Genomic DNA, 13,604 nt, shown 5'->3' with positions numbered 1-13,604 from the left:
CACCAGACCTACAAACTAGAATTCTGGATTCTTTTTCAAAATTGCGATCACCATAAACCTGGCCAGCATAGCAATGCTGTAGCTATTTATGCATAGCAGCTTGGCTATTTGAGAACCATGGTACATATTTCATTCTTTCATTTATTGCAATTAGAAATTACACAGAATTACTATTGCAAAGTCTTATATTTTTAATCAAAACTACCTACAAACTACAATCCCTCTGATTGTGGAACATTACACTAACAGTAACTTTGACTGAATAGTTTTACTAGTCAATGCAAACATTATTCTCATGGTGAAAATACACAGCCACACTTTATATCACCAATAATTCAAATGATGTGAAAATTACTTATTACCTATATGAATTACAGGAATTTTAACCTGTGTTACACACATTTTGTATCTTAATTGCAAGAAATAATTTCTATGGTATGTACCCTGTTAGTGTTGACTTTTATCAGAGGTGGATCCAGTAGTTTTTTTTAGGAGGGGGTGAACCTTTAAGGAGTGACATAACTGACAGGTGATGTAAACAGATTTTAAGAGTGAAGACTTGGGAATAATGTGAACTGCTGAGGTTACATAGCAAACAATACATCAGATTTTGTTTACTGTTGCTGACTGCGAAGTTATAACAGGAAGCTGAAGGTCATTTCAGGAAAGAGGGTGGCACCCATTCCTTGCACCTCCCCTAGATCCACCCCTGTTTATTTTTTCTCACCTAGGCTTTTTATTTGAATTAACAGAGTTAAAATGAAAGAATCCATATTCATAACTTATGAATACTAAATAACCTTTACACAACATAGGCCACCTCTAAGTTCCAGAAACTATCAAGTAACTATTAAAAGATCAGTGAAAATGAGATTGACTTAGCTTAAAATAAAACTTTATTTAACCAGGGCTTCGCATTTCTACCATTACATGTCAAAAATAGAGGCTTTGGACAACAGCAAAACCTATAGCCACCCTCTCTAATGAGAAACATGCACTACATTTGTGCCCAAACTTGGCTGAAGACTACTTAAAATTTTCAACCACAATTCTTTTTAGATCTCTCTTTCCATTCTTTCATCGATAAGGTTGGGAAAGGAGAAACAAATAAGTTTCTAACAATAATTAGAGGACATTTCACTGACACAGTGCTCTTCACTACAACACTGTGGGTGGGATTTCAAAGGTAATTGTTTGTGCAGCATTTTCTCATGTAGCAGGTTAGTGTTAAAACAGTATTATAACAAAGCTAGCTTAAGCAAATTGATTCTAGTTTATAGTTTTGGAAAGGTGTGAATAAGATTTTGCAAGCCACAAACAGGAGATAGAATGAGAAAGATGGTCAATTTTGAGCTCAGTAGAGAATAGAGAAAAATATCAATGAGGGGATTATTGGTTGATCCAATACTAAATTCTCCACACAAATACCACAAGAATATTATGACAGACAGCAAGAGAATTACTACTTAGATATTAGGAGTGAAAAGGTTAAAACAAAAATATCACAGGGAGCCAATGAAAACACAGCGTAAACACAGGAAACTCTATGAAGACCAGAAAAATGGGAGCAAAAATGCAAGTCACAGTTGTTTAATCTCTGTTAATCTCAAAGTTTCCTGGAAAAAAATCAAAGAGAAATGCAATGAAGTATCACATTACTTGCTAATTATTTCACCCTGTCACCCTCCTGGGGTGACAAAAAATGGAATTTCTCCTAATAATACTAAGAAGCCATTTTCAAGTGGAAAGGTAATGAGTAGAAAGAGAAATATCAACCAGGTGAGAATTTTTAGTATTTAATTTTCCAGCCAATTCTAAGAATTGACAGGTAATTACAAAAAAAGTTCGGAAACAGAACAGAAAATTGATATTTAAATCTTGGTGTTCATTAAAACAGTCAAAAGTTGCTCTACTGCAAATTATGTAAGGAAAACTTACAAATCCCTCTTTGTGTACTGTTTCATGAAATCCTTGACATAAAACCTTGCTCTGATTTCTTCAGCCTCTATTTTGTGATGCGGGCTTTGCTGAGTCAACAGGGGCAGTCCACCAAGAAATAACAGTGCCAGTCCTTGAACTATGGGATTCACAGCTTTAAATTCCATCAGTGACATCACAAACAAGAATATCACTACAAGGTAACTTCCCAGCGCGATCACCTTAAAAATTTTGGCCAGTATAATACGCTTGAAAGGCATTAGTTTACGAGAGGATGCAAGGAAAATATCCAGTGGGATGCTGGGAACACCATAACCATCAACTGTGATAAGGAAGTTTGCTGAAGTTGACTTGCTCCTTGGAAGGGAAGAAAGTGACGGAGACCTTCTCTCGGGAGGTGCACCACTAAAAGTTTCACGGATGCTGGCTTCCTTCCTAGTCTCTTCGTCAAATTTTTCACACTCTTCAAAAACAATAGTCTTAAGGTTGGTAAATTGAGTGTAATATTTGTGTGTTCCTATGAGAATGTATACTATAACCCACAAGCTGAGAATAATGTAAGGGAAATAAAATTCAATGTTAAAGAGAAATCCAATTATTGTAAATCCAATAATGCTTCCCAGAACCATGATGTTGAATGTCAGGACGACTGCTAACATGTAATAAGATGCTTCCACACACATGCAAAACACTATAAACAGGATGTACAAAACTGGAAAAGTTGTTATTCTCACACATGCAGGGATGTACTGGCAGCATGGCGATTCTATTTCAATTCGGAACAGCATTATCCAGATGCGAAAACCAACATAAGTAACAGGAAAAATGTACAGGAAGAAAGCTGTGGTGATAATGACTGCCCAAAATGGAAACAAGAGCAGTGTTAGCACTACCTTACAAATTTTGGAGCACAGTTGACAGTTTTCTTCCTCATCTGATTGTTCAACATTTTCATCTGACTCTGCCAGGTCTTCATCAAAGACATCAATGTTACAGAGTTTTAGTAAGGGATAGATCATCACCAGGAGCACAAACTTCCAAAATTTTAATTTAAGTAGACAGTATAGATGAAAGACCATGTTCTCATACATCAGCTGGAACCCTCTCTTGTCTGAGATACCAATGATCTCATCAGGTTTCTTGAATCCAAGGAATGTGCGCTCATCTCTCCTCCCAGAGAGCCGCCTTGCACAATCAGACAAGGTTCTAGGGATTGCAACTGCAATGCATGTTAACATGATGCAAAAACCATATGCAGCACTCAGTGCAAGTAGTCCATGTGGTTCCATCAAAGTGATAAATGCATCTCCAACACCAAGAAATTTTCTAGTGGTAGCCTTCACATCCTCCTTCTTTAAGTGTGTGTATATAAAACCTTGTAGCAAAGGCAGAGAACTCAGCAAGATGACAAAAAGACAACGACTCAATCTTGAGAAAAGCACTGACTCCGTTTTAGTGCGTAGTAAATCCAACATTCCATCGTCAAGAGCGAACATCAGTGGACGCTCACCCGATGTCGTTGTGTCCACTGATAGGGTTTCATTATCTGTATACACTGATTCACTTCTACTTAACAATGACCTCGCTGGCCTTATTCTAGGTCTCTTTTTAAACTCTTTTGGAAAATACTTTAACAAAAGAGGTGCAAACAGGCCAAACCCAATTGAGCAAGCCCATAGAAAGCTGATAGCAATTTCAATCCACCAATTGTCTTTTATGGGTTCATCACAAACATAATCATTGTCTTTTTTTTTACAACAGCGATATTCTTTATATTCTTTATGTTCTTGTGGTCTCACACAGAGGTTGCCATAAGTGTCTCCAAGACAATTAAAGATGGCTGTCGCAATAAAACTACGTCGACAAGTTTTAGACATGTTTGCAAAGCAGTATTGAGGCGTCGTAGTAAATTTCATAGTTATACTTGGCACATCCTTTTTCAAAGTGGAGAGGGAAAGAATATCGAAGTCGTAAGGTAGAGTGACAAGAAACTTTCCACGCGCGTCTCGCAGCCATACCCACTTTTGCTTCACCTGACCGTTCTCCATTCCATTGCCTCCACTCTCCCCCAAGACCTTTCCTGCGGTTTCTTCGTTATTCGTCGAATTTGTGACGTTTACGGTAATGAAAATAGCCAGTGCTTTTTCTGTGTATACCAATTCCTTGAATTTTTCGCATTCGTCTCCATCGATGGCGAACGAGCATTTCAAGGTTTTGCATTGTTCCAACATGTCCATTCCTGGCTCGAATTCTTGCAAGGTCGAGTTTGTTCTAGCTTCGCCTTTTCTTATTAGTCGACCACTCACAAAAAAGGCGCGTAAAATACACGACCAAAGGATAATTCCATAGAGAAAGCTCCATAATCTCCAAAGATTAGCCATACTTCCTACTACCTTCTGAGCTGTGTACTGTGAAACCACGAGACTTTCTTAACTCCCTCCCTCCTTAGGGAGTGGACAACATGAATCTGTCCGGGGTAGTCTCTTAACTTCCTCTTTCCAGTGACTTCCGGAAGTGGGAAACCTAAACTTAATCACGAAGAAGACACATCAGTTTCTGGTAGTCACGCTTAAAACTGCACCATTTTAGTTTTATACCGATCTTACCGATCAGGTGTAAATACATGTTTCTGAAGGAGGAAATCTATGAGAAAGACTTACATAAACTCGTTCCTTTGCCTTCTCTATAACACTGTTTGTCGAATGAAACTTATTTTTGGCTCAAAAAATGATTAATTCATTCTGTTTTTCCGAAAAGTGATAGTGTTCTGTCATGTATAAAGAGAGGTTTATTTTCATTTTCGCACTGTTCCAGTTCCTGGGGCAAAATTTGTCTTCAAAGTCAGGTGACAACCTGTCTTCTGAGCCAGTGACGATCTGTGATACCGTACATGAAAAGAAAAGGATTTTTCTAATTTACTAACAACTACCAAGCAGCAAGGAAGAGAGTTAACCCTTTAACTCCCATGAGTGACCAAGACAGAATTTTTCCTTACAATGTTGATACAATATCAACCAGATAAAAAAAGATCAATTTGGGGATAACGACTTGATCCAATACTAAATTCTCAGAACTAACATCATATGAATTGTATGGCTGACAGTAAGGAGAATTACAAATTTGATCTGGGAGTTGAAGGGTTAATTGGACTGTCAATGTATTACAAAAAAAGACAACAAGGTTTATTGCCAGTACATTGACATTTGCGACCTGCCAGCTCTCAAGTATTAAATTTACAAAAACCTCATAAATGTCTTCAGAGCTATCTCATGAATCCTAAGTTATTTCTTACACCTGACTTGTGCATTTGGAAAATCAATAGGCACACTTCTTCATAAAAAAGGGGGGGAAGGGGTTATTGGAATAGAGGATAAAGTGTTTTCAAATTTCGTGACCAGTGAAGATACCAAATTAAAGGTCCCAATGAACTACGAAATTTTTGCTATTTGCAATGTGTGAACTTAGATGCAAATATCTGATTTTTCACAATGCACTATATCTACTTCATGTCTGTGAAACATTAGCAAGACTTCCCCTTTACCCCCCTCTTCAAACCAGTTTTTACACTTAAAAGAAAAAGTGTGTAAGTAATTCCTCTCTTTGGCAATATAGACTTTTAGAAATTGTTGGTCAGTGTTCTGAGAAACACACCTAAATAACCCTTAGACAAACTACACACCTTAAAAAATTGACCCTCAATACCCAAAAACCGTTAGCCAGGCCTGATCCCATGTAGTATAAACTGCGGGGGGGGGGGGGGAATGGGTGTTTTGGTGCTTTTACTCTAGAAAGCTGAGAAAGTTGCACCTTACAGCATTCTTCCACCCACACACATTATAACAAAAGACCCCCTACTCTCCAACCACTGCGTCAATTTAGCTCCTCAGTTATTCTTGCGCGGAACGGCGTGATCGCATCAAAGTGGATCTGCAATTCGTCTCAGGCATAGCCTACAGAACCGGCGTGATTTTCAGGCGAACGGAGGCAAGCGCGAAGTTCGAGTTATTTCTTTTTTTCGCGCTGTTCCCCTCAGGGGTGGATCCAGGGTAGTTTACCTGATTTCCGGAACTCACTCAAATTTTTTCCGACCTAGTTAAATGTTGATAAAAGTACTTTTGGAAAACACTCTAATTTCCCTTTGGAAACTACTGATACTTTTGTGGAAATCACTAAACGTCTTCCAGAAATAAACCATCTTCCTGTTTTACAGTTATTTATTAAAGAAAATACGTTTAGAATGACTAATTTCGTTATAATTGCGGTCATGAGGCGTTCGGGAGCGCTCCGGATCACGCGCTGGCCTTTCGAGCTTCGATTACACCTCGGAAACCGTCGGAAGCCGTCGGAAAATGTTCGTGGAGCCAATCTTTACGCAACCGGTGGGTGTAAGTCCTTGTTATTTGGTGACAATAACAGGCGGAACACAGTCAAAACCCCTCACGATTGGCTAGCAAAGATTTCGTCATCGGAACTCACTCAAGACACTCTTCTGATTGGCTAGTTGTGTTTGGAAACTACCTTGGAAACTACTGACAAAGTATAAAAAGGGCAGTCCTCCCCTACCGGGTCTCTTTCGTTGCTCCTACAATACAAGTACTTTTGAACTTGCTCAGGGGTTAACGACGGAATTTACTGTTAAACGTTTAAAAAATACTAGTGTTATGACTCGCGGAGATCCTGTTTGTCGGAGGGAGGATTGTTCTCCCTTCGACATTGGCCTAGTTTTCGACGAGATCCACAACTACTCGCCGCATCAGAAGCTGGAGTTCGTCGAAAACGTGTGGAAACCAGGTGAGCTTTTTGATTTCCCCGTGTCAATGGAAAATGGAAAATCTCGTAAGTTTGTCTCGGGCTGGCTGAAAAGATTTCCATGGCTAGCTTACTCCAAATATTTCGATGGAGCATTTTGTTTAGCTTGTGTTTGTTTTGGAGTTCAGTGTGGGCGAAACGCTAATAAGTTAGACAAATTATTGAAGTCTCCTCTCACAAATTGGACTTCGGCCGCTTCTCGCTTAACCAAACACTCGCTAGGAAATTGTGAAATTCACAATTTTTCTATGACTGCTATGAATGATTTCAAGAGAATGATGCAAAGAGGAGCTGTCCCAATTGACCAGCAGTTAAATAACATAGTTAAACAGCAAATCGCGAGAAATCGGGAGATTCTAAAGTCCCTTTTCAAAACTATTATTTTCTGTGGGAAAAACAACATCCCACTCAGGGGGCGGAGAGATGATGATCCCACTAATGCTGCCCTAACCGGTAATTTCCAGGCATTGCTAGAATTCCGGGTAGACAGTGGTGACCAAACTTTAACACTGCAGCAACACCTGGACACTGCACCCAGAAATGCCACATACATTTCAAAGACCATTCAGAATGAAATGATAGAAACTGTTGGTGCTCACATTTTGAATGATCTATCACAGGAAATAAGAAATAGTAAGTATTTTTCAGTTATGGCAGATGAAGCTGCTGACATTTCAAATAAGGAGAATGTTTCTGTAGTAATAAGATTTCTGGATACAACTAAAACCATCCGAGAAGAATTTATTGGGTATTACATTTGTGAGGAGGGATTAACAGGGGAGGCTATCAAGGACATTATAACTGCAGCTGTAGCAAACTTAGGATTGACAATGGAAGACTGTCGTGGGCAGTGTTATGATGGTGCAGGCAATATGGCTGGAAGACTAAATGGAGCCTCCTCATTGATCAGTGCAGAACACGAAAAGGCAATCTATGTCCACTGCATGAACCACAGGCTTAATTTGTGCATAGCAGACACTTGCCAATTGCCAATTGTCAGGAACATGATGGATATTGTGCGCAAGATTTCTAATTTTTTTAACAACTCTCCCAAGCGTCAACAACATTTAATAGCCAAGATCAGAGAACTATTGCCTCGGGCAAACCATACTGTTTTAATTGATGTGTGCCGCACACGATGGATTGAACGGATTGATGGAATGGACCGCATAGTTGAACTTCTCTACCCAGTCACAGCTACACTTGAAGACATCTCACTTAACAGAAACAGCCCTGGAGACTCAACCTGGAATCCAACAAGCAGACATGATGCTCAGTCCTTAATTAATGCAATCAACTTTTCCTTTATTGTTTCTCTTGTTATTGTCAGACATATTTTGGGATTAACTAGACCACTCACAGTGAAGCTGCAACAAAAAGCAATGGATCTTCTAAAAGCTAAAGATGAACTTGCTCTTTTGAAATCAGTCCTTGAAGACATGAGCACTGACATTGATAACAGACATCATAATCTCTACCAGGAAGCAGTGACCATTGCAAGACAAGTAGCAGTCCAGCCAGAAATGCCAAGGATAGCCCAGAGACAAATGCATAGAAATAATGCTCCTGCTGCAACTCCTGAGGGATATTTCAAGATCAATCTCACTAGAGTTTTTCTTGACCATGTACTCCAGCAGCTCAACACCAGATTCCAGGATGATGTATTTGTTTGCTATAAAGGTATTTCGATTATTCCCTCTGTTTTACTAGCTACTGACCCTGCCTGGAAGGCCAATGTTTTGGAATTTTGTAACCATTACAGACAGGACATACCAAATTATGCAGGATTACAGGCAGAGCTTTTGTTATGGGAGAGATTGTGGAAGGGGAGGGATAACAGAGGAGATATTATTCCTGACAGTTTGGAGGCTACACTGAAGGATATTGACAAAGATGCATATGTCAACATCTATTCCATGCTGAAAGTCCTGATCACAATTCCAATTTCATCTGCATCTTGTGAGAGATCCATATCATCCCTTCGGAATCTTAAGAACTATTTGAGAAATACAATGACCCAGGACAGACTGAATGGATTGGCACTGATGCATGCCCACAGAGACATGGATTTTGACCTTGAACGTATAATAGATTTATTTGCTGAGTTACATCCTAGGAGAATGAGAATGGCAAACATTTTGTAATAATTTTTTGCACCAGCTGTTTCTAGAGTACTTGTGAGTTATGTTCTGTCTGGGTTATGGCCTTTAAGTCTCATAATCCTTAAACTGATGGAGAACAGTACAGAAGCTCAAACTGGTGCCTGTATAACTTTTTTCAACTCATTTCAAGGTTATTTTCTATTTTGTTTTACTTGTGATGATTTTCCATTGACATTGACATTGGGTTTTCATGTTAAGCTTAAATGGTTAACAAACATTTTCACTGAACTCAACCAGCTTCACAGCAATTCCCAAGGATGAAGAAAGGCTAGTATTATTTCAAATTATCATTTTACTTCAATTTGTATATCATTTTATGATTCTTATAATTTATATTTTTCTAATAATTGTTTTATTTTTTGAATTCCAGCTCCCAACACAGGCTAACCATCCATAAAGCCCTTCTCTCTCTCTCAAATTCTTTTCTGTGTTGTGCTCCTATAAATGAAATGAATAAAAGCCAGCTCAGGAAATGTTGTTTTTAGTGTTGCTAAACATTTGGATTTATTTAGCCTGGCTTTCATTCATTTCATTCATTATAGGAGCACAACACAGAAGAAATTTGAGAGAGAGAAGGGCTTTATGGATGGTAAGCCTGTGGTCCCAAGGATGAAAAAGGCAAGTAGATTTTTATTATCAATCTTTAAACTATATCATCAATTGTGCTTGTTTTTCTTTTGTTATCAAAAACACTAACACTTGGTTCGTTTTTTTTTCTCCACATCTTGATTTTCCTGACTGGGAGGTGATGTTTTCCAGTGTGAAAAGTCTTGGTGATGACTTGGCCTTCCTGAAAACACTATATACACTGGTTTGCTCAGTAGCTAAAGGTGGAATATTTGTAGATCAGTGTTTCCTGTAGTACTTTCAAGAAAAATAAATGTTTTTTGCCTTTTTGATTACATGCTTTTTTAGTCTTTTGGGGGCAATTAAATTTTCTAAAAATGCATGAAATGGCCTTTAGAGAGCTCCAAATTTCAAATTTTCTCGGGGGGGGGGGGCATGCCCCTGAACCCCCCCTAGCAGGAGTGAGTCCTCGGGTGGAAACTACTCACTCAAAATCCTGGATCCACCCCTGCCCCTTGTGCACTTCGCGCTTACCTCCGTTCGCCTGAAAACGCAGAAAAAATCACGCCAGTTCTGCGTTCTAGCATAAGAAACATTCAGGCATAATACAGAAAGAGATCTGGTAAAAAAATGAAAACGTAAAAGAAAGATGATCTTACCTCTCTGACCCAAATCGCAAACTGCGATCGATCGACACGAGCCCCCGAGCCAGCGCTAGCTTTAGCAGGTTTCTTGACCTTGCAGAACTGCCCGCCATCTCTCGCTTGAACTCGCTTGGCGATCGCATCCCATTTCAGTTCAGGTGGTTTTCCATCAACAACAAACACCAACTTGACTCCAAGTCGAGTCAAGTGAAGCAATCGGAAGAAAAGATTGCGCAAGTGCGGTTTATTTACGTTGTTTTTTAAACCTTTTGCACATTGAGCCTCGCAAATCCACCCACTTAAGTCCACACAGAGCGTCTTATTGCGGAGGGCAGAGAGGTTTTCTGTTCTCTTGGCTGGTTCTAAAATAAACCAGAGATTATTGACACCCATCTAAGAATATTTCTCCAGGTCCTAAGCCATGGACGGGTACGGATACTGTATTTAAGTTTAATCTCCCGCCATTTTTTCGATCATCACTTAGAACCCATGCTTCCTCGATTTAGGAAAGCTCGACCTTTTATTTGTTCCAATTCCTTCTCGTTCACTATTAACCTTAGTAACAATAGTTGCCAAAAAATGAAGCCTTTAGGCGAATACTGAGATAAAATACAGGATTTGCTTTTGGTTCAAGAAGTGCGGGTTGAAAATAAATCCGCACCAGACCTACAAACTAGAATTCTGGATTCTTTTTCAAAATTGCGATCACCATAAACCTGGCCAGCATAGCAATGCTGTAGCTATTTATGCATAGCAGCTTGGCTATTTGAGAACCATGGTACATATTTCATTTATTGCAATTAGAAATTACACAGAATTACTATTGCAAAGTCTTACATTTTTAATCAAAACTACCTACAAACTACAATCCCTCTGATTGTGGAACATTACACTAACAGTAACTTTGATTGAATAGTTTTACTAGTCGATGCAAACAGCATTATTCTCTTGGTGAAAATACACAGCCACACTTTATATCACCAATAATTCAAATAATGTGAAAATTACTTATTACCTATATAAATTACAGGAATTTTAGCCTGTGTTACACACATTTTGTATCTTAATTGCAAGAAATAATTTCTATGGTATGTACCCTGTTAGTGTTGACTTTTATCAGAGGTGGATCCAGTAGTTTTTTTTAGGAGGGGGTGAACCTTTAAGGAGTGACATAACTGACAGGTGATGTAAACAGATTTTAAGAATGAAGACTTGGGAATAATGTGAACTGCTGAGGTTACATAGCAAACAATACATCAGATTTTGTATACTGTTGCTGACTGCAAAGTTATAACAGGAAGCTGGAGGTCATTTCAGGAAAGAGGGTGGCACCCATTCCTTGCACCTCCCCTAGATCCACCCCTGTTTATTTTTTCTTACCTAGGCTTTTTATTTGAATTAACAGACTTAAAATGAAATAATCAATATTCATAACCTATCAATACTAAATAACCTTTACATAACATAGGCCACCTCTGAGTTCCACTGAGAAACTATCAAGTAACTAGAAAGATTAGTGAAAATGAGATTGACTTAGCTTAAAATAAAACTTTATTTTCATAACCAGAGCTTCGCATTTCAACCATTACATGTCAAAAATAGAGGCTTTGGACAACAGCAAAACCTATAGCCACCCTCTCTAATGAGAAACATGCACTACGTTTGTGCCCAAACTTGGCTGAAGACTACTTAATTTTCAACCACAATTCTTTTTAGATCTCTCTTTCCATTCTTTCATCGATAAGGTTAAGAAAGGAGAAACAAATAAGTTTCTAACAATAATTAGAGGACATTTCACTGACACAGTGCTCTTCACTACAACACTGTGGGTGGGATTTCAAAGGTAATTGTTTGTGCAGCATTTTCTCATGTAGCAGGTTAGTGTTAAAACAGTATTATAACAAAGCTAGCTTAAGCAAATTGATTCTAGTTTATAGTTTTGGAAAGGTGTGAATAAGATTTTGCAAGCCACAAACAGGAGATCATCTTTTAATCAAAGTAAGAACTGTTTATTATTGCAAATAGAATGAGAAAGATGGTCAATTTTGAGCTCAGTAGAGAATAGAGAAAAAATATCAATGAGGGGATTATTGGTTGATCCAATACTAAATTCTCCACACAAATACCACAAGAATATTATGACAGACAGCAAGAGAATTACTACTTAGATATTAGGAGTGAAAGGATTAAAACAAAAATATCACAGGGAGCCAATGAAAACTCAGCGTAAACACAGGAAACTCTTTGAAAACCAGAAAAATGGGAGCAAACACACAAGTCACAATTGTTTAATCTCTGTTAATCTCAAAGTTTCCTGGAAAAAAATTACAGAGAAATGCAATGAAGTATCACATTACTTGCTACTTATTTCACCCTGTCACCCTCCTGGGGTGACAAAAAATGGAATTTCTCCTAATAATACTACGAGGCCATTTTCAAGTAGAATGGTAATGAGAAGAAAGAGAAATATCAACTAGGTGAGAATTTTTAGTATTTAATTTTCCAGCCAATTCTCAAAGTTAACAGGAAATTTAAAAAAAGTTTGGAAACAGAACAGAAAATTGATATTTAAATCTTGGTGTTCATTAAAACAGTCAAAAGTTGCTCTACTGCAAATTACGTAAGGAAAACTTACAAATCCCTCTTTGTGTACTGTTTCATGAAATCCCTGACATAAAACCTTTCTCTGATTTCTTCAGCCTCTATTTTGTGATGTGGGCTTTGTTGAGTCAACAGGGGCAGTCCACCAAGAAATAACAGTGCCAGTCCTTGAACTATGGGATTCACAGCTTTAAATTCCATCAGTGACATCACAAACAAGAATATCACTACAAGGTAACTTCCCAGTGCGATCACCTTAAAAATTTTGGCTAGTATAATACGCTTGAAAGGCATTAGTTTACGAGAGGATTCAAGGAAAATATTCAGTGGGATGCTGGGAACACCATAACCATCAAATGTGATAAGGAAGTTTGCTGAAGTTGACTTGTTCCTTGGAGGGGAAGAAAGTGACGGGGATCTTCTCTCGGGAGGTGCACCACTAAAAGTTTCACGGATGCTGGCTTCCTTCCTAGTCTCTTCGTCAAATTTTTCACACTCTTCAAAAACAATAGTCTTAAGGTTGGTAAATTGAGTATAATATTTGTGCGTTCCTCTGAGAATGTATACAATAACCCACAAGCTGAGAACAATGTAAGGGAAATAAAATTCAATGTTAAAGAGAAGTCCAATTATTGTAAATCCAATAATGCTTCCCAGAACCATGATGTTGAATGTCAGGACGACTGCTAACATGTAATAAGATGCTTCCACACACATGCAAAACAATATAAACAGGATGTACAAAACTGGAAAAGTTGTTATTCTCACACATGCAGGGATGGACTGGCAGCATGGCGATTCTATTTCAATTCGGAACAGCATTATCCAGATGCGAAAACCAACATAAGTAACTGGAAAAATATACAGGAAGAAAGCTGTGGCA

The 13,604-nt window shown here is 38.4% G+C and overlaps 4 protein-coding genes across 6 annotated transcripts in view; 1 reads left to right on the top strand and 3 right to left on the bottom strand.

Annotated features, from left to right (window-relative positions):
* Nucleotides 1-123: 123 nt before the first annotated feature.
* LOC113664807 (uncharacterized) lies at nt 124-4,418 on the bottom strand. The gene has a single exon (XM_089200839.1). The coding sequence runs from the start codon at nt 4,317-4,319 to the stop codon at nt 1,935-1,937; it is 2,385 nt and encodes a 794-aa protein (XP_089056965.1). The 5' UTR covers nt 4,320-4,418; the 3' UTR covers nt 124-1,934.
* Nucleotides 4,419-4,534: 116 nt separating this feature from the next.
* LOC149048818 (flap endonuclease GEN homolog 1-like) lies at nt 4,535-10,533 on the bottom strand. The gene is made up of 2 exons (XM_089200853.1): nt 10,136-10,533; nt 4,535-4,814 (listed from the first exon to the last, which is right to left on the bottom strand). The coding sequence occupies exons 1-2, from the start codon at nt 10,511-10,513 to the stop codon at nt 4,659-4,661; spliced, it is 534 nt and encodes a 177-aa protein (XP_089056979.1). The 5' UTR covers nt 10,514-10,533; the 3' UTR covers nt 4,535-4,658.
* On the top strand, nt 6,510-9,811 carry LOC149048819 (52 kDa repressor of the inhibitor of the protein kinase-like). 3 transcript variants are annotated; one of them, XM_089200843.1, is made up of 3 exons: nt 6,590-6,729; nt 7,803-9,176; nt 9,280-9,811. In XM_089200843.1, the coding sequence occupies exon 2, from the start codon at nt 7,908-7,910 to the stop codon at nt 8,889-8,891; it is 984 nt and encodes a 327-aa protein (XP_089056969.1). In that variant the 5' UTR covers nt 6,590-6,729; nt 7,803-7,907; the 3' UTR covers nt 8,892-9,176; nt 9,280-9,811. The 3 variants fall into 3 exon arrangements, with proteins under 3 accessions (XP_089056968.1, XP_089056967.1, XP_089056969.1); XM_089200842.1 differs by having other exon boundaries at nt 6,510-9,176; nt 9,452-9,811; XM_089200841.1 differs by having other exon boundaries at nt 6,510-9,176.
* Nucleotides 10,534-10,901: 368 nt separating the features above from the next.
* Nucleotides 10,902-13,604, bottom strand: part of LOC149048817 (uncharacterized) — a 4,286-nt gene continuing 1,583 nt past the window's right edge. The window contains exon 1 of the mRNA XM_089200840.1: nt 10,902-13,604. This exon is cut by the window's right edge and continues 1,583 nt beyond it. Within this exon, the coding sequence (XP_089056966.1) occupies nt 12,752-13,604 (853 nt within the window). The 3' untranslated portion in view covers nt 10,902-12,751.

The sequence above is a fragment of the Pocillopora damicornis genome, chromosome 3 (assembly GCF_964200805.1).
Source record: "Pocillopora damicornis chromosome 3, jaPocDami1.2, whole genome shotgun sequence".
NCBI lineage: Eukaryota > Metazoa > Cnidaria > Anthozoa > Scleractinia > Pocilloporidae > Pocillopora > Pocillopora damicornis.
Note: the sequence above shows the minus strand (reverse complement) of the source record. Positions and strands in the feature narration are given on the sequence as shown.

Bases quoted from the DNA above. Each gene is read 5' to 3' on its own strand.
- LOC113664807 (XM_089200839.1), bottom strand. From the start codon at position 4,319: ATGGCTAATCTTTGGAGATTATGGAGCTTTCTCTATGGAATTATCCTT.
- LOC149048819 (XM_089200842.1), top strand. From the start codon at position 6,600: ATGACTCGCGGAGATCCTGTTTGTCGGAGGGAGGATTGTTCTCCCTTC.
- LOC149048818 (XM_089200853.1), bottom strand. From the start codon at position 10,513: ATGGGTGTCAATAATCTCTGGTTTATTTTAGAACCAGCCAAGAGAACA. The intron at 4,815-10,135 runs GTAAGATCATCT...ACGGTATCACAG, and splicing joins TTGCGATTTGGGTCAGAGAG to ATCGTCACTGGCTCAGAAGA.